This window comes from Osmia bicornis, chromosome 4 (genome assembly GCF_907164935.1).
Source record: "Osmia bicornis bicornis chromosome 4, iOsmBic2.1, whole genome shotgun sequence".
In the NCBI taxonomy this organism is placed as follows: Eukaryota; Metazoa; Arthropoda; class Insecta; order Hymenoptera; family Megachilidae; genus Osmia; species Osmia bicornis.
In genome coordinates this window covers 6,658,035-6,682,921 of record NC_060219.1, presented here as the reverse complement: position 1 = coordinate 6,682,921, position 24,887 = coordinate 6,658,035, and the positions used below count along the sequence as shown (strand labels likewise).

At 37.7% G+C, this 24,887-nt stretch overlaps 2 protein-coding genes across 4 annotated transcripts in view; both read right to left on the bottom strand.

Annotated features, from left to right (window-relative positions):
• LOC114881279 (probable serine/threonine-protein kinase dyrk2) overlaps window positions 1-24,887 on the bottom strand; it is a 166,576-nt gene that overhangs the window by 78,840 nt on the left and 62,849 nt on the right. The gene's annotated exons all lie outside the window — the stretch shown is intronic.
• LOC114881309 lies at window positions 9,610-20,431 on the bottom strand. 2 transcript variants are annotated; one of them, XM_046285589.1, is made up of 2 exons: window positions 20,051-20,431; window positions 9,610-10,496 (listed from the first exon to the last, which is right to left on the bottom strand). In XM_046285589.1, exon 2 carries the CDS (start codon window positions 10,035-10,037, stop codon window positions 9,708-9,710), a length of 330 nt encoding a protein of 109 aa, XP_046141545.1. In that variant the 5' UTR covers window positions 10,038-10,496; window positions 20,051-20,431; the 3' UTR covers window positions 9,610-9,707. The 2 variants fall into 2 exon arrangements, with proteins under 2 accessions (XP_046141545.1, XP_029053888.1); XM_029198055.2 differs by having other exon boundaries at window positions 20,149-20,431.

Below are 24,887 nucleotides of genomic sequence, written 5' to 3'. Positions count from 1 at the left end.
CTTAAGAGCTATATACCGCTGTATAAATATTCCCGGGAACAGAACGAGCTGCGCGAGGCAAAATGCGAATCCAAACCGCGTAAACAGCGTTAAATTGCAGTACTATCCATGCACAAAAGAATTAAAGAAAAGAAAAAAGGGGAACGGTAAGAACAAAGGAATGAAAAACGGCAAACAATGAAATTATTTCTTGGAACAAATTGAAACGTGTATACAGTGTGTTATTTTTAATCCCCCTTTCACTTAATGGCATTAAACATATTATTTTATGTTTAAGCTTTAAAATGAAAACAAAAATAATTAAATACACAAAACAATTAAGAATACGGTACTTATTGGAAGAGAATAACAGGATTAAAGTATAGAATAAGAAATTATCCTAAGAAAGAAGGGAAATAAGAAGGAAGAGAAAAGTGTTAGCAACTGGATCGATCGAACTACTCGAATCACTGTCTGACCATGAACGACCACCGACTACTGACTCGTCTAAACTGGCCTCGTTGCACAGCTCTCCACAAGAGGAACACCCTTCTATCCTCAGTTCTATAAATAGGGATTCACCTTAATACATTGTATGCAGGCTCGAGCAAGCTCGTCTTCTGCATCGTTTTATGAAACTTAAACCCTCAAAAATAAATATTCGAAAGAAATTTTTCAAAAAGTAGAAAATTTTAAAAATTACGAAAATGTAGGTATATACAATATTGCAAATATTAATATAGAGTCATAGGGACTTTATAGCTGTTTTAACCCCATCTAGAAGGGTTATTTATGCTTCCTCGATATAATTGTCAACCCTTACCGAATACAATAATTCTTATATCCCAGATATAATGTATCGATCGTCGATCGTTGTTCGAAACAGGAGATGGAGAAACTACAATATACACACTCTGTGTCACGAATTCCAACGAAATTCGCGAGCAGCGAAATGGGTGGGCGTCGATTTTTCCACGAGACGCCGCGTCGGGACGCGCGTCTTTCGAGACAGATGGTCGGCCGGCCACTGATCGCGAGCGGCCAAAGCGTGTGCAAACTTACTCGTGTGCACGACACGCAATGCGTGTCTCGATCAAATATTATGTTCATCCGGCGAGAGCGCGTGCTCGAGCGTATATTATAATCTCTTCGCTCGAGTCGCAGCTGGAATGTGCTATTGTTCTATGCTTCCGATTTCCCTTTTCATACACGGTTCCATTCTTGTTAAACGTTTTAATTGAACGCTGGGCAAAGATCAAATATACCTATTCAATTGTTATTTTTCATATAATAATCAGATCGATATTAATAGCATGTATCATCAATAATTTTAATGTTTTGTATGGAATTTCTTTGCATTTTAATTTGATATTCAAATAATTCAATTTCATGTCAATGTTCATCATTGCTTAATGCAATTTTGTAGAAGCAGATATAAGTAAAAGACTGAACTTGCATAGTTAAATAAAGGATACAAAAAAGAGAACATTATCTTCAAGGACTCCGATGAAAGCTTCCTGTATCCTCTTTTCGTCGAAGCGTCATTTTCGTCAATTTCGATGGCCTTCCTCTTATTTGCTTGGTTATATTTGCTCTGTACACTCAATATGCGCTGTTGCTCTCAAAAATAGCCGGCTTCGAGACGATTCTTTTCATCGTCCAGCCGATTCCTTTGTCCATAATCAAACGGCATCGATGCTTAAGGGGAAATGGCGATATAGGAAAAGCAGGAATTCTTCAAAATATAGGGTTCCTTCCGCTGCATTGTCATTTTACTTTGAAAAATCTGATTTGATCGCGAGTGTAAATAAGTTGTAAAATATTTTATCCTATATTTTTGCTTTTTTTAACATCCTCAAATCATGACCTAAACCTGCGAGAACTAAAACTGGACGTTCAGATTTCTTTAATTTTAAACGTAAGAATTTCATTATATTGCAATAAGAATAAACCAAAGTGTAGAAATTGAAAACAAAAAATAGACCCCACCGGCATCCCTCCAGGTCCTCATCGAGGCTACTTCGAAAGCAGTGAACGTCCCCCTTTTAGTCGCCTCTTACGACAGGCAGGGGCTACCGTGGCTGTATTCTAACCCCCAGCCACAGGGGGGAAATACTGCTTATTTCAATTGAAAATCATTGTTGAATTACAGTGAACAATTCCATAGAAAGAAATGTAGAGTCGTTTTAAATAAAAGATAAAGTAACGTTACAGTGTTTTTGTTTCGTTAATTTATGTGAATCCATAGCTTCCATTTTTTCATTCAAATGCGAACAAGACTTTTCAGTCCGCCCTCGTACATACATACGTTGGATTTAAACAAGCGTACAAAATAAATGTCCGAAACGCGAGAGAACTCAATCCGTGCAGTGTCTCTCTTTGTCCAGGAGTATTCCGGAAGAGCATCGTTCAAGAACACCCGCAACACGCTGAAGACTTTACGTTCACGTGCACAAAGAGTTCCGCACGCTTTCTGCACGACACTTTGTCTCTGCTCGCGCGTTTCCACGCGAGATACGTGTCCGTTGTAAATCGAACGCGTGGGCGGGATCATTGTACTTCTTGCTGAATGCTTTTCAACCCGGATACACGAACCCGGCTCGTCTGTGTCATTTCTTTCACGCGTTGGTTTATTGTATATTTTTCACCCTGGCGGAAAGGATGAGTCATTCGACGATGAAAATGAACATTTCTACGCTTGTAAATTCTTCAGAATGGTGCTGATGGATTGAAACATTCTCGATCGAACTAGGTCTCGATGCAACGAAGATTTGAATTTTTATATTTCTCAGGAAGACATTTTAACCCTAATATTTTCATCACTTACGCTTTCATTTTATAACATTTGAGAAATGGGTTGAATTTTATTTTGGAGTAAACAAAATTATTTAAAAATATTTATTTTGTAGTTTTTCAGCAGAGTTAAATTAGTTTGTTCAAATTGTAATATTTTGAAGAATCCTTCGATATCTATGAGAGTTGCGATAAGTTTCTTCGATGCACAGTGTTCTCCATGCGAACTCTTCGAATATTTCACAATAAAGTCGCGAAGTTCTCGATTGGGAACCGCAAGTTCGGGCTTCGAACAATCCTGTTTGCTTAATCCTTTTTATACATTCGATATAAACATATCGACGCAACGCGTGGGTCGATCGACCGATCGTGCGTTACTCGAAACGTTATTTTATTCCCGGTATAATATCTAAATAACTTTCCTGAATTAGCGGTCGAGTCGAATAATTTTCTTGATAAATGAAACGCTTCGTTAGAATAGGCGATACGAAACGTGATATCGGTGAATAATATTGCAATAAATAATTTGTTAAACCACTTGCGGAAGGACGACAACGTTAATCGACAACGTCTTCTTCTACAGAAACTAATATTGAATTGTACTACTTTACTTTTGTACAATCTCATTTTTCCATGTCTTTTGATTACTGACTGATGATAACAGAATAAATAAAGAAATATAATCTAGAACGTGCTAATGCCTTCAAAATCAAATCAGCTAAATACCAAACACCAGGTCAGTGCCGGATTAAGAGGAAATCTAGGGAGGCTAAAGCCTGGGGCACCCCGAAAGCCACCCACTTTGCAGGAGGGGCTCATCATAATCCTTTCATTTAAAATGTTTTACTGTAGCTCTTTTCTTTACAATTAAATCTCCTTTAATTTTATCTAGAATACATTTTAATTTTCGAATCAAGTGTATCAACCAAGCTGGTCCTCCAAGGTTTCATACTCCCAGGCCTCAGAAATTTTAATCTACGTATGCTAAACTTATAATTTCTGTTAAATGAATTTGTACATGAAAAATAAACACCCCTTGAAGTTCCATGGAAACAATGCAGGTCGTCAATGTGTTAAAAGAGAAGTTGAGACACGGTGAATATCAAACGAGGTCTCTTACTCTCTGAAATACTTCACGAGCTTGTCTCATTAAACGTCAAACGTTTCTCTTAAAAGACAAATTACCAGGCGATATATACATCAAGCTTAAGGTCACGCCGGTGTTCGTGTGTGTTCCCAGATATAATTAATATTCATTAGAAACTATCTTATTAAGGGTTGAATACTTGATCCCTGCGCGTCTGATGCTTCTCGTTTATACCTTGGAGAACAAGAAGAGAGACTTGAAATTAATCGAAGTCTACGAACAAGCTATCTATTAATATCAATTTCCCTTCGAAGGCTGCTTGTGCTCTTCGAATAAATATAACCGTTGATGCAGAACTTGCTGGTCAAGGTTCCCTGATTCTTCTCTTTTTTTCTCTTCATCTTTCGAAACCAGTACGAGAAAACCTCACAGATCGTTTCCTTTCTTTTTTTCAAATCTCGCTTCCCATGCTGCTCTAAAGGGATGTTTAACAAAATTGCCACGGAAATTATCTACACTTTGATTTACAATCATGACAGAAGTCGAATTCGCGCAGCATCACGCACATCCTGGGGATGATTGTAAAAGCCGGATGAGGATATTTACAGGCGGTTAGCAACTGACAATCTTGAATGCAGAATGAAGTATCGCAGTTGTTACTTCGATGTGATTCATCGATCGTTTCGACAGCGATCCTGTGAATCATGATGTTTTTCTAAGGGTATAACGATTGCCTCCAGGAAATCACGAAAACGATCAAACAAATTGTTGCAAACGCTTCGAGATCCTTTGAATCCTTCGAATCAGATCATTTCAATTATAGAAATAATTTTCTAACGCAATATTTTGCAGTTCAAGTTGTTAACTTTAACTTCTCAACTTTTTAACGCTCTAATTATTAAAAATATGAATTGTAATTTATTAAATTCCAAATTTCAAACCTCCTATTTGCTATCCACCATTATTAATATAATACAGAATGATATTTTTCTATTATATGTTTCATTCGCGGTATCAGACAACCATTAGAAAAATAAATCTAAATCGCATGAATATTTGCGCCATAAATTTATCTGGAAGACAATTATTGTGAACCTCATCAGGGTTATAAATATTTTCCGTATACAATATCAAGAGTATATTCATAGCAGATAATCCTCGCGCATACACCGAGCCACAACATCCCCCTTAATCCCTTCACCCAATTTCCCAGGGCTGAAGCTTCGAGGATCGACTTTAAGTCGATTGATCCGAAACTCGACTACGCACACATGCCCCGTGTGTACATGCAATCACGTGTACACGTGAATATACGTATTACATCGGTCACAGCAGAAGCCCTTAAGTAGATACTTATCCCCTCGGTACCGGCTTAGATCTTAGTCTGCCGTGTAAGCACACGTATACCTGTCTCTCCGCGGCATTTTTTTTTTTTTTAAGCTTCGTTAAGTTAAGTTTTAATGCGTTAAAAGCGGCTGATTGAAAGGCTGACCCTGGTCGCTGGACCTCCTTTCATCGCGAAGAAGGGTGCCATTCTGAAAACAAGGGCGCTGCCTTTAGCAAGCGAGCCTCGTTTAGCAATCGGTTTAACCATAATGAAGAAGAGAGTACACAGATTTCAAGAGTATGGACGTGCAAATATAATTAGTGTCCAGAATGTTGACAAGTAAATGGCAAAAATTCATGGAAAAGAATATGTTTCACGTATGATCCGTTTTTTTCCTTAAAAAATATACATTAATCATTGAGTTTGTAAAATCAGAATAATCTTTTTATATAAATCCTGTAGAAGTTTTCCAGGGAACTGAAATTGATGTGCAACCGTCAAATATATTTCATGGCTATCGAGTTTTTTAAAATAAAATCATACTTATCCTCAAAGAAGATGCAAAGAGAATAACAATATTCTTCTGGAGATTTATACAAAAAAAAAATCGTCCTACAAACGATGCACGCAAGATTTTTATCCATTCAATGCGCATTCGAGGAGAAATCCAGTTATAGAATCAAATGAATCATCCCCGTTAAGTGGATACAGCTGAATGGTAATTCTGGCTGTTTGCTTGGTACATTAATAAGAAAGAAAGGAAATTGCGTCGAAAAATCCTATGTCTGGCTCTGGATACACGTGCACGTGGCCACAAAGCAGGGGTGCACGAAAATAATACGAGTGCGTGAATCTCTTCGAATTTATGCTCACACGCGCCACACATATTTGCATATATACAATATGATTCAAAAGTTTGGGAACCTATACTCCGTTTGTATTCCACGCGTTCATTTTTGCGCTATTATTCTTTACCTTACTTTCAGGCGATAAATTGCAATTTGAAAATTAGTCATTTCTCAGAGTACCTTAAATGACACTTTCAAATATAATTTTATGAATATTTGCAACAAACACGGACTAATTAAGACCATTTTCATCAGAATAGACATTCGCTACACTCAAGTCATTAAACACAAAATCGCATTTGACTGTAGTAAAAAATTTCCAAAAATCGATAGAGCACCTTCGTACGCCTAATTAGAAACTCGCCCATGTGTTGTTCCACAACGGATACACCACTATTAGAAGACTAATTTGCATTCCAACGGGAACAAAGACAGAGACAAAAGTACGCGTGTGCTGGCATTATTAGAAATTCGCACACGCGACACGACACTCACTTACACACCTACACCAGAGGAAAATTGTTTCGTATAGCGATAGCGAGGGGGGATGACCGAGTTGCAGGGTTCATGTTATCGATCTGACCCAGGCCCCAGTAAGGGAAGTGTCCACCCAATGTGGCTGTATTGTCTCTTGTACTACACGTGCTTCTAGAATCTAGACACTACTAAATCGATCCAATTCTAGACTGACAATTTTTATCTCTAAACTTATCTCGTTCTATTTTATATTCAGCTGGGAGGGATAGCTAAAGCGGATCTGAAAGGATTCAGGCATTGTCTTTAATTACTATGCTGCAGTTACTCAAAATTTCAGATATTTTGCTATTTCTATTATCTATTTTTCCAAACATGTATTTGATTATGAATATTTTCAACTGGATAAATCAGAAAATTTCTGTTACCTATTTTTACAAATATGTACTAATTATGAATATTTTCAACTCAGAAAATGTTTATAATTTATTTTTCAAAATATATATTTGATTATGAATATTTCTAACTGGGTAACTCAGAGAATCCCTTAAATTGGGTCCTATAAAAATTCAAATGTCAAATTTGGATAACAAATGTGCCAAGTACTTGCATCATTTCTAATCGACGTACCTTTTATTTATATTCAAACAATTAAGGAACTCACCCAAGCCCAGATTACGTTTCGACAAACGGGAAACACAGGTCGCAATTGCGCGATCCACGAGCAATGCTGTTCTTTTGTGCAGTTTATGTTCCTTGTAAGACGCTTATACCCGGAATGAGAGTATAACGTTACGCCTATGCCTCAATGTCGAGCAGATATGAATCACATCTGGTTGTACCGTGGCGAAGGTTTAACGGTGCTGCTGTCAAAAGTGAATGCAACAATATTTGCGATCCAAGAGAACTGGGTTTCGATTTCACGCAACCGAGCCAGTGTACGAGAATTGATACACGCCTCGCGTGATAGTCGATCGTCTTGCCATCAACCTTTTTCCTACACGTCTACTGGGTTTCTGTGATCTCTTTGCTACGCTAATTCCTACACTATTCCACAGAGAATATGGTGACATATTGGGTCCCTTCTCTGTATTATCATTTTCCCGAGAATACCTTTGGAAAAGGGTAAGAACCCAGGACATCACCATTTTTCCTAAGGAAACGTGTCTTGATTGCGAATGGCAAAAATCATCGTGCATGTACCAGATTTATTTATTTACAAGTTTGATCCCTGATACCTATATGAATCATAGTGCAAAGAGAAAATTGACAAATGGAAAAATTTCCTTTCACCTATGAAGAAGTTCATACTTCTCTAATTTGAACAGGGATTGAAAGCTATCAAAACTATATTATAGTGATGTTGGAATTAAGTGTCGAAATGATCATGCATCTTTCTACCATGCTGTAGATCATTAATTTCTATTAGTCTCCGTTTCTGACCATCCTGATGTTAATTTCAAGTCAAGTTAATTTCTATCGATTCTACGACTACAATTAACTACATGAATAAACGAAGTCCACCAATATTTCCCATAAAATGCATCGATGCTCATATTGCACTTTACGACCGAGTCATCGGTCAGCGAGCGTAAATTCTCGGGAAAATTAGCGACGAATCTCACAAAGCCGATAATAAAAGACAACGCGAAGAGGATCAGCGGCAACGTTCGCTTTCTCTCGCGTAATTACAGTCCCTTTATGCGGCACGGCCGGTTGAATGAATTCAATTGCACACTGGATGAAGCACTCCGGCACTCTCATGAAAAGCTTCCTCTCAATGGACATCTTAAATGAGTTATCTGTCGCATTTTATAGCTTAACACACCTACGCACGCGATTCGTCCTAACTCACGCGCGTTCTACCCTTCGAGGTTTGCCCTTAAGAAATTCGGGTCACGATGCATTCTCTTTCGGCCGATTTACATTGCAGCCCGGCCTCGTTCCGGAAATACGTCCATTAATGTCTGTATAGAGGCTACGAACGATAGCTCGACGTTGCAACATGTAAGTGGTTCGATATACGCCCATTATGCATCGCTTTACTTCGCAAGTGCAAACCCGTTATGACCAGGTGTGTATACGTTTATGCGAATTCGATATACGTATACCTAATATTATAAAACGCGATATCCATACTAATTATAATTATGCAAATCATTCATTTTCTATTTTAAATTCAAATTAAAATAATATACACTTTTGCAGCAAGACACACCTGATGCGTCAATGATTAAATTCGATTCGATTCTTTTAGAAGAAAGAAACATATTTCTTCACTCTATTTCCATTATTACAACAAAATTATCTCTCTAGCTAAGAAGTATATATATAGTTGCTTTCCTGTTTTTAATAATGTTCCAAAGAATATAATCTGAATGAGAAATACGTGAAGCTAGAATGTTAATGGATACCAACGATAAAGAGAATTCTCTCGATTATTGATGGAACCATTACGGCTACTTAAATTCACTTCAAACAGAAACATAGCTTCCACCTTAACTAGTGTATAAGCATGAATGGAATTTCATGTTCACATTACTGTACGTTCCATTTACCTCTTTCTTTTCTTTGTCTTCGAAATTCAATCCTATACCGTTTCCTTAGTAATCAAACTTTGACCGATATAAAATATAAACAGTTAAATAAGATTTGACTACGTGTGATGTTTCATGCATGCCCTACCAACACGTACGCCTACTCTACTGCGTATACAGACTCCCAACACTACGAATCGAAAAATGATTCCAATCACACTTTCCGTTCGCAACGAAACGAATTTTCTCTGCCAAAGCAATAGCAAATCGAAGGATATATCTTCCAAGCGTACACGTTGGAAATGAAAAGAAAAAAAAAAAGATAATTATACAGAGTAGAACACACCTCACCAATTGAGATACCTGAAATTACTCCGAACACCTTTGTCAATCAACGTCGTTAAAATCAATGAGCTGTACTCTATTCTGTATAATTACATACTCAAAAAAAGAACAGAGAGTAACGATTACACCACCTAGTACAATGAAACAAACAAACACTCATAGAACCACTGACTCACCACATGAGATCTATGATGCTGATGATGCATTGTATGATGATGATGATGTCTCTTCTCCTTAGCGTGATGTTTAGCATGATGCTTGTTGCCCCTGTACGGTGGATAAGTGTGATAAAAGATAAGGTCGAAGCAAGCCTGGCGTCACCTGACCTCGGCCATCTCACATTTGGACACTTCAATCTGCTGTTTGTTCGGACGATTCTGATGACTGGCCACGGTCAACTGAGCCGAGCAATTATTCTGCATCTTTCTAGGTGCCATGGTGGTTGTCTGTACGCCGGACACGTTGTTCGATTTCTCGTCGTTGTTTTGTACAGTGTTCTTTTCCAGGGTCAGATCGTTCTCGTCCAGGTCCACCGTGAAGGCGATACGATGATGAGCAGGTAAGATTTTCACGCTCGAGCCGATTGGCGTGACCGTGGTGGCTGGATCGAGCTTCACCAGGGCCGCTTGCAATTCCAGGGCATCCATGTTCGTCTGATCGTTAGGAAACGATCCAACGCTGATCGATCGATGTCTCAATCGGACGACAAACAACGATCCGATCGTTCAATTCAACAACGATACTCAGTTCGATGACTCGTCGTCGAGATATCGGTTGACGTTCAGTGAAAACGCTAGTTCTTCCATTTGAAGGAATCGTTCTGGTTTTTATCTTGTTCCCGTTAAGAAACCGCTACTGTACACCTCTTCACGTAGATATTTTAAGAGGCAGAAACGGATCGTAGAACAATAGCTTCGCTCTACAATTCTCCTCCGTCGTGCATCGAATCATCACACAAAAATGCCTGATTCTATTTTTACGCTTCTTCGCCGACGATTATGATCGCTCTTTATCATAGTCGCGTTTTTCGACCGGTAGACGAGAAATCGAACAATCTCTTATTTCACTTGTCGGTGGCAAACTTTAACCTTTTCTTATCGTATCCTCTGTAAAAAATAATAATGCTCGTCACCTCCGATTAGACGATACGATGGTGCTGATGTCGCTCGTTTCTTGCTTTTTCGATTCTAGTTGCAGGCTGCTTGCAACTAGCGATGGGATAGAAATCACTTCAAATTTGATTTGAATATAATTTTCAATTAGAAACGGATTTTTATCATTTTTATTGTTATAAAAGCGTTTTAAAATTATCCAGTGACTAAACTTCCGATGAATTACTGTTTTCAAATAAATATCTAAATGACGAGAAATTCTAAAATAAATAGGTACTTAAATTGTTCGAATATTTAGAGTTGAAGACGATATCGAATACCCATCGCTATCTGCGATTTTCCGATTGTTGCCGGTCATCCGAGTTCACGGTACGGTTCGCGACTATTATTTTTCCGTCAGAGGATCGCGTGACCGTTTCGTTCCGCGTCGGTGAACAATCTTTCAGATTTACCATCAGCTTCGAGCGTATTCTAACATTCCGTTCGCTGCATCGAGCGGACAAGTTTATCCTCGCGAGCCGGATAAGATGCTGCCGGCATGAAATGGAAAGCCTAGCGTTTTGCCAGCCTCGTTAATGGTATCGTCCTTCGATTCAAAGTACAACGAGACACGAACCGATCGACAAGCTGTGTTTCTACTACGCTTTACCATTAATTAAACAACGCTCGTTAATCTGAATAAACACACTAACTACTTGATGAGGAAAAAAAACTGCGTCAATCAACGGCTAAGAGAAAAGCAGAACAATGGCTACAAGCTTCGATCGATGAGATGATATATAAATACTTGATTGATGATCGATGAGGGGTTCAACTGGATTCGTATGAAAGAGAATTGACCAACTGTAAGTACTTACGTCGATGCCAGTAAAAGCCTTAAAACCTGTATTGAAGATTCGGCAAATTTATTTCAAATAAAATATCAGAAATAATCAACTCTACTTTACAAAAGATGAAATTAAACGAAAATCCATAATTAAATTCTTTAATTATTCCAATTTCATCTTACGAGGTAGAAAAAGTAATACATCTTTCCCTTTGTCTTTCAGCTTATCAACAATCTTCCTACTCGAAGCAGTATACAAAATGTTTTATTATCCATATCATAGCAGAAGATACCATAACAAAGTGTCTAAACGATCAAGGAACAGTATAAAATTCCACGCGTTGTATTCGAACCCGACGTCGGATGTATTTCCTGTTTGCAACTGGAGACGCTAGCGTCGCGGCCATGATTCATACGCTCCATAACTGCTGGGCTACAGATAGAAGCAGTGAAATTTGCATACGACACCCTAGAGGAGGCAAACACCTCTCTCCCTCCTCTGCTTTTTTCCCTTTTTCATTTGTTCAACGAAGATCGATCGAAACCAGAGACTCGTTCCCGAGTCCCGTGGGTGGATCTAGCCTGCTAGCAGATCGCTCAGTGTCTCGAAACAATCGATAATCACCGGGAACGATTCGAGGAAGATGATGATCGAGCCAACCCTACGAGCTTCGTATAAAGAAACTGAATTTAGGATTTTGTCTTCCAGCGAAGATGTTTAAACGATCCTGTCCTCGAAACGAGCCGCAAATTAATACCACCTATTCACGAGATTGCCCCGTTCGCGAACGACCCCTTCTTTGGACGGTGGAAAAGTTTTCTATCCACTTTACCGAGTTTTATCTTGCTTTATGCCCGGCTGGAAAGGTGGCGCAGGTATTCGTGAAAGGAATTCCAAGGGCACCGGTCCGGACCTCGAAAGGACGGTCAACGCACCTCGGGGTCCTTTGTGTGATTCAGCCGCATTTCTAAATCGTTTTCACCGACCGAACGCCCGGCTCGCTCACCGGAGATACTTTGAACGCCCACGGAAATCTGCTTGATCCAGCTTCGCGTGAGAATGGAATTATCGTGTCCCGTTTCAATGGAGAGCTTTGTCATCGACACTTGGAACTGAAATTGTTCTTTGATCACTAATAACATGGATTATTGTTTCAGGAAGTGGGTAAAATAGATATACCATTTGTGGCTGACATTTTGTAACTAAATTTGAACAATTTTAAAGGAGAAGGTTGTCAAAATGGCCCTTAAATTGAATTATCAAAAGAAAACACTGTACACCAATTTTCAACCCTTTATCACAACCAGGGTGATCCCAGCTTCCAGCGCTATTCATCGTGCCCGACGAAGAACAAAATCGACTTATGACACTTGAATAGCGTTACTCATCAACTGCGCCCACTTGTCGTTATTGTTTTTAACGGCAGCCACACGATGTTCACTGGCGTTGCTCGAACCCGGTTACTACCGTCCGGGAAAGAGAATCACAGGATGTCCCCGATGACGAAGCGGTCGATCGTTAAAGGTGGACGTACCCGTGGAGTCGAGTATCCCGAACAAAGGATCTCGAACTGGACAATGACTCTCGACGACCTTTGCGCAACGAGAAGAGAATCATGGCCGAGCAAAAGAGAATCAGGAAGGCCTCTTTACCGAGAGTAATGACAACTTTGCTCCCTGTTCTAACTAGTCACCGTCGAGCCGGAGCTAATTAAAGGGCGTGGAAACTAGGTGGCTGCTCGACTATCGCCACTGCCATATTTCTTTTGCCATAGATCCGATGAGGAAAACTGTGAAACGTTCACGGTGTGGCACTTTCGAACGGTACAATGCGGTTTGACAGCAGAATAATTTCACTGAACAACATAACAGCAGCGCAACTAAAAGGGGTCAGAAGGGTCAGCCGATCCCCCTCTCTCGTTATTAGGAAATTAATACTGGAACCATTAAAGAAGTCAATGATTTGTTTCAGGTTTCTTATTTGAAATTATGAAATTTATTGAAGTGGTTTTGTTGAGTTATACATTGATTTCTGTTGAGATGAAGAATAACTGTATAAGTTAACTTATATTTGTATCTTCTTTGCCTATTTATTTTTTATTTCATTTTGAATTTAAAAATCAATGTACATCAGTACCTAGTTCTAGTGTTAAAGACCTTTTTTTCAATAAATACTAAAGAATTAAGAAAATTAGACTCAATGTTATTATAATGCTTATAAAGTATTAGAAAAAGAAATGTTTAATCCCTTATTGCATAATTATGGTTGCATCACTGCAGTGTAAGATTAGAGTGAATAGAGAACCTTTCACTCTTGGAAATAATAAAATTACTATTTTATAAATAAATCGGTTTACTTTCCTATTAGATTCCTGCTTATGACACAATTTATAATTTATTTCATATAAGAAATTTATAAAGTACCAATGTAAATCATAGAAAATATCAATATAGAAATTTAATAACGACCGTCTCGTATGAACATTATATCGACACACGTGGAACATTCGATTATCCTGATTAAAGTGGGACATGTTCATATAAACACTTTTAATTAAACACATGTTATAATTGGCACGCGGGCTCGAGATATAATTACAATCGGCTGGTAGCCGCGATGAATAAAATGAACAAAAAAACGAAATTTTTAATCACTCAACGTAACACGTAGCCTTCGATTGGAAGAAAAATCGATGAGTCACGGAAAAAGCTTCCATTCTATTTAAGTTTTTATTAACGAATTCGATATACCTATACGAACATCAATTCAGCAATATACTTTCCCGTTCAATCGGTAATTGGCTTTTTCTATGAAAACTTCTTCTATTCGTCTTCATTCGTTTCTACTACCTTTCATAATTTCTTGTTAACCTTCATATATTTCTTAGAAATAGTTGCACTAAACATTTTTGCGAGTAACACATCACCTACTTTAAGATTTGCACTTCAATTAACGTCAACAGCCTGTTAATTACAGGAATTAACTTCTCAAATACTTAATAGTCTAATAAAATGCAAAAAAAAATACTATAATCAACTGTTAATTAAAAACAATTATAATAAAGGTAGAAATAAACTAATACATATTTCTATTACATATCTTTAATGTCCCAACTATTTACCCATCTCGGACTTAACAAATCTAATACTCCTGTTTAACAAAGTTTCTCCCAAATCCCCAAATCTGATATAATAAAAGCTTGTCTCACAAATGTTCTCCCATTCCACCCTCTCCTTAAATCCAATCCTACCGAACCTTTAACACCTTGTAATAAACACTCTTGATCGTGTTACAAATCATTTTTCCATCCAATATTGACAAGAAATTACGAACGTAGCTCATCATTATCTGCCGTGATATCAGCTTCGGTTACGCTCTGTTAAGAAGCAAGGTTACGACCATCTGAAGCATATCTGTTCGTTAGAAAATGGTGGATCACCGATAACGATGGGCGGATGCTTTTATTTTTTTTTTTTTTTTCATTTACTTTCTCCGTGCTTTTTCGTGCAAAGGCTGCTACTTTCCGGAGTTAAGTGGGGTTACAAGATGAGGGTCATTTCCTATGGTCGTACAGAATCCAGCCACGTAAGTGCTAAGTGCAAGCTGCAGGGTTACCACTGAGATTAACCCAACAACGCCAATAATCGAGTAATAACGAACCTGAGAAGCTTGTTCCACTCTCATCCCCAGCCAGCTCGGAAGCGACGTTTTCCACGTTACACGCGTGTCGACTACGTTTTAGAACGGGTTGCTTATAATCAGACATCAATCTGCTTGCTGATTACTCGTTCGGTTAAATGAATACAGACACTGGTGAACGGGGATCGAAACCGGTCGAACGAATTACAATTATCGTATACTCTGGTTGTTTGATCTCACTCCTGAGAAGTCTTTGGATCTAACCCTTTCCCGGAAAAGCTCTGGCTAATTTTTGGTTTGTAATAGCTCCCATTTAGAAGATTGTTTGATAGAAATTGCATAGGTCATTTTAGTCCACAGCTCTTTGATTCGTAAGTTCGAGCAAAGCTTGATTAGAGAATAGGGTTAATTGGAGGAGTTTAATTAGAGCTTAAGAGAATAGCTTGATTAGAGAGGAGGATGTGAATGCTAAAGTTTAGAATATGTGAACTGCTCACTGGGGTATCTAAATGGAACTTGGATTCAATTTTCTTCATTTAATAAATTAAACCAAGGATCTCTTTAATTGTCACCACGCAGTCCTTTTGTAATTTTTCAATTTCTATTATTCCGTCAAAGTTATATACAAAAGGCCCTTTATCATTTTGAAACATATTTTCACACCTGTGCACAGGTAACTCCCGAAGAAATGAAATTTCACACGTGAAAAAGGCAACCGATCTAATGATCGAAGAAATCTACCACTTATCTCACTTTTAGCTACCGATAATTATTAACAAAACGCACCTGAGATTTTCACGTTCAAGACGCCTGTTGCCCAGGTCGATCGATCGCGATCATAAATTCACCGGCAGCTCGAGATCTGCTCGAGCATGGCCAATAAACACGACCGGTTAATGATTTATCGTGATCTCGTGGCTGACGCACATATGTTCCCTATCTATTCGCTCTCTATCGCATTCAGATCATACTTTTACCCCTGTATTGCTCCACGGATCGCGAAACAGAACGCTTTCTTTTACTAAATGACAGTCTCTGAGTCATACTTAAGCATTCGTGTGCACCAGGAACCGAACTGACCACCAGCTGCCTTTATCGGGAACATTGACGTAAAAACTAACGTTTTTTAACGTTAGGTTGCTGCACAAATTCTATTGGTTAATCTGTAAGTGTTAACAAATACACTGATTTCGTAGCTTTTAAGGAAACTTGCTAATGTAATAATTATCTTTCTTATGGTTCATTTTTATTAGATTCTCTGTTCCTTTTATGAAGCATTAGTTGTAATTATTCTGTGTGTGATAATGATAGCACTTAGTACGAAAAGGAAATGAATAAGCAGAATTGGGAAAATGATGATGCCCTGACCTTCTACTCTTCCCAGGTGGCTCCAGGGAGAATGACGATGTACGGAAGAAAGTCCCATATATATAGATCTGCGACCCCCCAGCACTTACGTATGAATATTTACGCGGGAGAATTTGAATTAATATATTTCTCAGTTATATACTAAATTTTATAGTATTTAATAATTGAAAATAATATTATTTTGTTTCTAAATCACTTTTAATATTAATAGTATCAAAATTAAAATTTTGAAAATTCCTACTTCCCTATATCACCATTTTTCCCTGAGAAGCCTAATTTGTTTGCGAGTGTACGTAAAAAAAGAACAAAATCTTTCGTGGAAATTAAATTCTAACTCGGATCGTTACGGAACATGGTGCTCTTATTGGGCTGAATACTAATTAGAATTTATCATTTCCGCGCAGCTCAATGTAGACTAATTAATGCTACCTGCTACTGAAAACAATGATAATGATGATGAAGATAGAAAAGTGGAGCCAATTTATTATTTCTGGAATTGATTGTTATGATACTATGTATCATGATTAATTTTTGAAAATTAAGTAATCAATATTTGTATGTGGGCATTGGATTGAAATGGAGCATTTGAAAGATAATACATCATAGAAATTTTAAGACACCTAACTAAAATTTATAATTCCAAGAAAGATGATAGCTATTAGCTATCAGGAATTTACCAACATATGAAGATGAAAAGAGGTCGAGAGGTCATTAGAATTTCATAGAGGAGGATTTGTGGACGGAGAGATCAAGGACACTTCAAACCACCCTTTTTTTTATTCAATGAATTCTGGTCAATTCCGCGAATTCTATGGGCTTTCCAAAAAAGTTTTCATTTGAAGACGAAAATGGGTCAACTCTCATGTACGAATAGTTGCAAACAACAATTTTACTTCACAGCATTTATATCGTGGTTTTCTTAAGAAGTTAATCGAATTGTAGTTTAATAATTCCAAACCGATATGGAAAAAATTATACGTGTAATAATGAAAATTAGTAGTTAAGTTAAAAATGTGATGATTAATTATTGTAGGTAATAAATTACTTAAAATAAACAGAAATAAACATCTGAGAAGATGTATTTTAAATTATTTTACCATTTAAAACCGTTTTCTATCTAATTTAAAAAGAATTCATTAAAAGTAACAAGATATCATTCCACTTGAAAACACAAAGGCAGTCATAGCTTAAAACGCAAGTAACCAGAGAAATAGAACTCACGAACCGTACAACTTCTTTGAAACAAACGTTTCTCCGTAATTTCACCTACATTTAGATAACAATGGTCATTGAATCACATTTTGCGTCTAAAAAATCTTCAACGATCAAAGTCCTCTATTATTCCGTCGTGTTATTCACCGTATGGAAGCTAAAAAAATCGATAACGACAAGATACCTGCATAAATTCATAGCACGCCAAGGAAACGATATCGTATCGGATCATGTACTGACAAATTGTTCAAGAAATCGAACCTGAATCTCGACGGATATCTCGACACGTTGCGTTGTATCGAAAGCGACTGTCGATTTTCTACAATCCGTTCAAAATAAACAAGGACACTATGCTGATAATAAATAAATTTTAGATATTGTATTTATAGAAAGTATTCCAACTTTTATTACACTCGATTCGCAAAAAAGAACAACATAAAAATAAGAATCCAAATAATATTTTACTCGATAAATGTGTTAAGAAAGACTAAATATTAATATAAATTCAAAAAAATTTTTTAGTATTATAAGAAATAGTACAGATGTAAACATTTTGACTTTTTAATGCAAAGAAAACATACAAGTGTAGACACTATAAATTTATATTACATGCTTTGAAAAAAAACAAAGTTATTCAGATTAGCTTGAACCCGTATAAATGTTGACAAACATGGTCTTATGTTCTTAACACAGACGAAAGCTACAAATGTCTATAGATTAAAAGAAAAGAAAAATATTGTTTATCATCAACGCAATAATAGATATAGAATATTTCGTGCGTACACGGAATCGGATTTAATAGTATTTTTTTGTATGCAAAAGCTTGAAAGAAGAATAAAACCGAATAAAATTGGTGGGATCGGGATTGAAGAATCTCTGAATGATATAATGACGGGAATCGATGAACGTTTCCCTTGTGATTCTATCCAGCAGGTCGATTCATTTATAATTTAAGCGTCGATTACCGACCATTGATTTCAATGGATAAAATTGACCAACAAAATACGTGAACCAGAGTGTGAAATATTTACTTAACTTTTGAACAGCAAAGCCTCGGTCAATCATGACCCAAATTTATAAATATTATACAAGGATATTAAACCTGAAGTTAAATGTATAATTTTTTAATGAAAATCTTTCACATATTTGAAGAATAATTTTTAAAGGAAGAGTGTAAAATTTAAAAAATAAAAATAATATGAAAATTCTGGTTCTCTCCATGGTCCGCCGTCCGAGAGTTAATATTTGCAGTATGAAAACAGTGAAACCTTTGTAGGTCAACGAACAATATAGGTATTCCGTATTACTACCACCTTCCCTTATACTAAATAATACAAAAAATTCTTTATTACATCCTAAATCGACTTCCCGAGCAACGTTCGTATAACAATTTTCAAGCGATCGAATAAACTCAAACTATAATCACCAGAAGGCTCTTCAGCTTTTCAAACATTCTCTGCTCCTCTCCACGTCCTAAACTCGACCCAAATTCACCCACCTAGTGCTCCCTGCACGATCGAACTTTCCCTAATAATGGCATAATGCAAATCAACGGTGCAATTCGACCAAGACCCATGCCTAACAGTTAAACGAATGCATCTCTATTACCTCGTTCAACCACAAGCATCGAAATACGTGTATAACGTGAGCGATCGTAGAGAAACAAGAACACCCATATTTTGACCGTTCCCAGATCCACGTCGATGGATCTCGAAGCTCTTGTACCGGTCACGTCGAGGTTAACCCCGTATTATTATCTCCGAATAGCCGAGCACGCCCCAACTAGAGTTTTCCCAGCAGTGGCGCTAAGAATGCGGTCAGAACAACGGTTAACCCTTTAGGTATTACGTGTTAACATACCTTTCAAAGGAAATCTATTTTTTATATTCAATTTTCACAGGATGTCGGTTAATTCAGGCTCAAGGTAGGGTCACCTACGTTGAACCATCATTGTAATTTAAATATAGCTTTCTTAGAGGTAACGTTGGCTCGTCTCTTTTTATACTTTCAATATTTTAAATATATTTTGTTATTAGTGTAGAGCAAACATTTGTTAGATGATTCAAATATGGAAATTGGAAGATTTTCCACTATTAACACATGTGGGATATTCAGACATCAGGTCTGTAGGGTTAAATCGTCCCCCAAGACGTAGCCGTTGAACAGAACTATCTGGAGAACTCCTCCAAAGACGGTTCAAACGCAAACGCGTGTCGTTTTCAGAAATCATCTGATTCGCGTCGTGTATATTTGATAAACGTATAAAACCTAACGGAAGAATCGCGAGGAAGCCACATGAGGTGTTGAAAGACTGCAGCCTGCAGCAACAGAAACGAGCAACAGGAATCAGTCTGGAGCGCATCGCGTCCACCGATCGAGCTGGTGTACGCCAGCGTGTAGGAAGACGGCATAAATCGAGCCGCGTGTTCCTTTTATTATCTCGGAATCAATGGTGCGTGAGAACGGAGAAAGTGCGCGGCTAATGAGATCGAGATATCTCACGTGATCCGTCGCCGTTCTATTCTCGGTTCGGTTCGATCGGAATCCTGTTTGACCGGAGCCCACGGGACTCCCGAAAAATCACCGTCCACTATTCACACCTTCCTTTCCTCTTCGCCTCTTCGCCTCTTCTCGGTTAGTTTCTGTTTCTTCGCCAGCCTCTTCAGATCACGAGAGATGATCGATATCCGCAGACACTGACGGCGTGCCGCGAATCACGAAGGTCGTGCCGGGAAAGGGTGTCGCGCGACCGAGAACTACTTCGAGGAAAATCACACGATGCACAATGTCGACGCCGTAAACGACGAAGCAAGACGGAAGACGGAAGACGACGACGCGTTTCAACGTTCAAGCGACACGACTTCACGCTGGACCACTCGTAGCCCACGGTTCCTCTGATTCTATTCGCCGTCTTCTACCTCGCGCCGTATATACGCCGATAAACCATCCACCTCCTACCATCCCCTCCAACGTCTCCCTTCAACCCCTATAGCCAACCCGATATAGTAGAATGCGGGGAGTTACTAGGGTGGGATCAATATGAGGTTGAGCCAACGCGGGAAATTCGCGCGCAGGTCCTTCTACACCCACCACCCTGCACGATACCACCCCTCTCGCTCCTCTGCCTGTCCTCTGCCCACACCCATTGGCATTCTTTCTCTAACCCACGCGACTTACGTCTCTCCACTTTCCTTCGCTCGCCCCTTCGTCCATCTTTCTTCGATTTTCTCGCTCCTTTTCATCCACCTACCGACGCACCGTACAACACGGTCTCAAATTGGGTATGGGGATCAAATTTAATGTGCCATTTTTTGTACACAAAGTGTAAAATTTTATGAAGGTGCCGGGGTAGATAATAAATTCTTTTTCATTTTTAGTAGATGATATTAAATATACAAAAATGGAAATTTGTTTATAATTTATCTTTTTGGGTTCTATCAGACGTCCTTCCCTCTTTTTGTACCTCGACTTTGGCCCTCGTTGGAGCAATCTACCCCCAATACCGACAAACCCACGACTGGCCTGCTTTCAACCCTCACCTGATCGTCCACGCACCTCCACCCAGTCGACGAATCACTTCGTGTGTACAACCCGTTTTCCACTTTGGTCGAAAAATCCTCTTTGATAAGGAGGCCTGGAGAAGCTTTTTTCTCTCATGTCCCTTCTTTTTGAAGAGGATTTGATCTACAACCCCTCGTGAGCGAGAAGCTCCTGGAAAATTGTGTTGTCAGAATGTCTTGAATGGAATATCTAAGTGGATCAATGATTTTGGAGATATTGATTTTCTGAATACAGATGGCTTTTAGAAGATAATTTTCTCTTATCCTCCTTTTTTATATTTTAATTGTAAATAAATATTATCTAGCGGATCCGTTTAACACTTCGGTGTGGACAAATTTGTTTTACTCCCTTTACTTTATCTCCTTTTTTTCTTATGGTTACAGCTTGCTTATATTAGCCGTAGAAATGATTTATTATAGTGCAAAGTGTACCTGATGCTAAATCAGATGATTTAATATAAGAGGAAGGATATAGCATTTTGAAAATCGATATTCTAGTGGTTCTGTTTTCACCAAATTTTATGCGACCTTCTCTTTCGATGTAGATGCGATTCTGGGAAGAAAAGGGGCCGATTTCTATGCGTTCCTCTGTCGCGAACTTCTGCGAACGCTGCGCTGTTAAATTTGCACGAAACGCGGACTACATTTCCGTACATTTTTCAAACGACTTCTATAGAATTCTGTTCTCAAGAACCTGGCCGAATGAATTCCTGGATTATGCATTCTCTAAATATTCTGCATCTACCATATTCTCGTAAAAAGTTCAGCTGAAGATTTTCATGATTCAAACGAACAAACAAGAGTTTGAACAAATAAGAGTGAATCAAGCGTGCTTGTCCCATCTTACGTTCAACTCGTACCGTGATCAAATATTATTCTAATGTATATTAGAAAATGTAAATTACCTAACAGACAAACGACCACTTCTTTTTTTATTATTATAAATACTAAAAAGTTAAATAATTTAAAACATTAAGAGCTATAAAAATTACATTGTACGATAAAGAATTTATTCCAGTTGATAGAAACGAATCTTGTTACATTAATCATGAACTACGAACTTCAACTCCTAACGACCCATCAACGAGTCTTTTTCTTTTCAAGCAACTCTGTAACCAGAGATGATCAAACGAAGTTGGATTGCATTTACCCCATTACCGCTTACACCCTTCTGGAAGTCGTTCCTCGAAGATCCTCATTAAACATTTCTCCGGCAAAATTACGACTCGAGTTTATGCCGGAAGTTCCGTGGGAACGATGTTTGTACAGCGTTATAGCTAATGAAAAATTTGCAGTGACTCTTCTGCAATTGATAATCAATTTTCGGCAACGTATATATACACGTCATCTGCAACGAAAGGGTTAATAATCGCTTGGAAGGAATGTTTTTAACCAAAGGGATCTTCTTCGGTGATAGTACTCTAGGAAGATAAACGAGCCCTTCTGGGCCACAAATGACGTCCGCGACGATGAGATTCGAGGGGTAAATTGGAATTCGGCCAGAAGAACGTAAATGAACGACGCCATCTTCGTGGCTCCAGTACGACCAGGGTAATTATTATCACAAACAGGACTTGGCCGAAGCATGATCGAAGCCTGTGGATTCCATGCCCGCAAATGAATGTATAGTGCCTGATAGCCTGTTATCGATATAATAGATAAACAGGTTGCGGACGAGCATCTGCCAGAGAACGGTACTGCTGCGGCCACGAATATGAGGAGCGCAAATTTCTGCGATAAAATGATAATGTGGTTTTGTTGAGACTGTGAGGGCATTAGCGTGACTAGGTGGGGAATAGGGTGGACTGAGGACCCCAAACATGGGGACTGGTTCCCTTATTACTGTAAGATCCCAAGGTTCTAACGTTCAAAAATTCTCAATTTTCAAGTTCTTAAACTCTAATATTCTAATGTCTTAATTTTCTAATTTTATAATATTCTAATATTCTAATATTCCAATTTTCAATATTATAATATTTTAATATTCTAACAGTCTAATATTCTAATATTCTAACATTCTAACAATCTAATATTCTAATTTTCCATATTCAAATGTCATAATATCCTAATATTCTAATACTCTAATATCCTAATATTTAAAATTAGTCTAAAATTCTAAAGCCAAAGTATAAACGTTATGCTCCGAACCTGACAAATTCAAATTCGAAATGTAAAATTAAATTACTCGAATATAAAAATTTTACAATCAGCGAACGCGTAAACAAAACATTTCTCCTAGGATTCGCGTGACAGTAGCGATGTAAATTCTTTTTTATAATAACAAGAGATATATTCGTGTTTTCTGCGATTAAAACGAGCCGTTTTGTTTTTCAAGCACTGACCAGCGACAGGGGAAAAGAAAGAGATTGGTCGAGAGTGGTTTATAAGCGGATGTCACGAAACGAATGAAGTTTTACGACCACGGTTTATCGATCGTTGGACGAATAAAAATGATTGTACGATTCTAAATAATTGTATATGTCCAGAAGGATAATCATTGCCACGTGTACACGACAAAGTATAAGGCAAAAGCTTCAGGCATTGTGACAATAGTTTGCATTTTCCTTCCAGAAATGTAAGTGTTTCAACGAGGACATTTGATGGTTTCAATTTATTACTACATTTAGTTGATTTAAATTTCAACCTCTCGTTTCTAATAGCATACAATATAATGGTAGGTACTTTGCAGAAAGAAAATTCTTCCTTACAAATAGCTTTAATAAGAATAGTTAATAACTTTGAATTTTTGCAATTTTATATAAAATTATTCCAATTATACGATTTATGATACAGTTAGAAAAATTTGTAGCATAATGGTTTCAGACACGGTGGTAATGCTTACTCAAATAAGTCGTTTAATGTTTCACCATGGAATTTATAAAAATAAGAATGCCGAGTAAAAAGGTATTAAATTGTACGAGGAGCAAAGGCCGCATATTTATATCGTAGTTAATAGTTACCGCGGTATGTACGAGGTAATTAGCTGGGAAATTAAATCACGTTAAACCGGCGGGCTCATAACAGGGAACCATTGAACTATGTGGCAAAAGTATGTATATGATTATAATGAATCGAAAAATTCATAAACGTGTTCAAGTTTAAGGTCAACATCTCTATGGATCATTAATATCCTTAATATTATTTTTACCGTTATGTTTGAAAAATAAAAATAAAAACCTATACAAAATTAAAATAATAAAATAATAATTTTAATTAAGGAAGTAACTTGAACTTGATTAGTTAAAAAAATATCTTAATATCTGGGAATTTATTTTTAACATTAAGCAACTAAAACGCTTTCTAGATTAAAATTTTCAAATTTTCAAATTTAAGATTATCATTTTCAAATTTACAGTGTGGGTGATTGGTGACACTCTAAGTACTCAATATGTTAATTAAGAATTCACAATAGTGTGCAGAGAACGTCTATCAATGGTTGCAAGAGCCGCATTGAAAACACATAGACACATACACAAGGATCGAATACAGGGGATAAGCCACACGGCACATTGCGTAATATAGCCTGCTATCCGGACCTACCACAATCTAGGGGATGAGACGAACCATCCATACGAGATCGGACCATTTCCGGCTCAGATCATCCTGAAAATGGCATCATTTATGCCTTACCGACCCAGATCACCTGTGAATCCTAGAGAAAGTGACAATTAAACTGCGCTAGATTTATCGCCCCTTAAAATCGTAATGAATTTTTCCATCTGAATTTTAATACAGAAATTGACCTAATTATATTTTGTACAAATTTGTCATCAAATTAA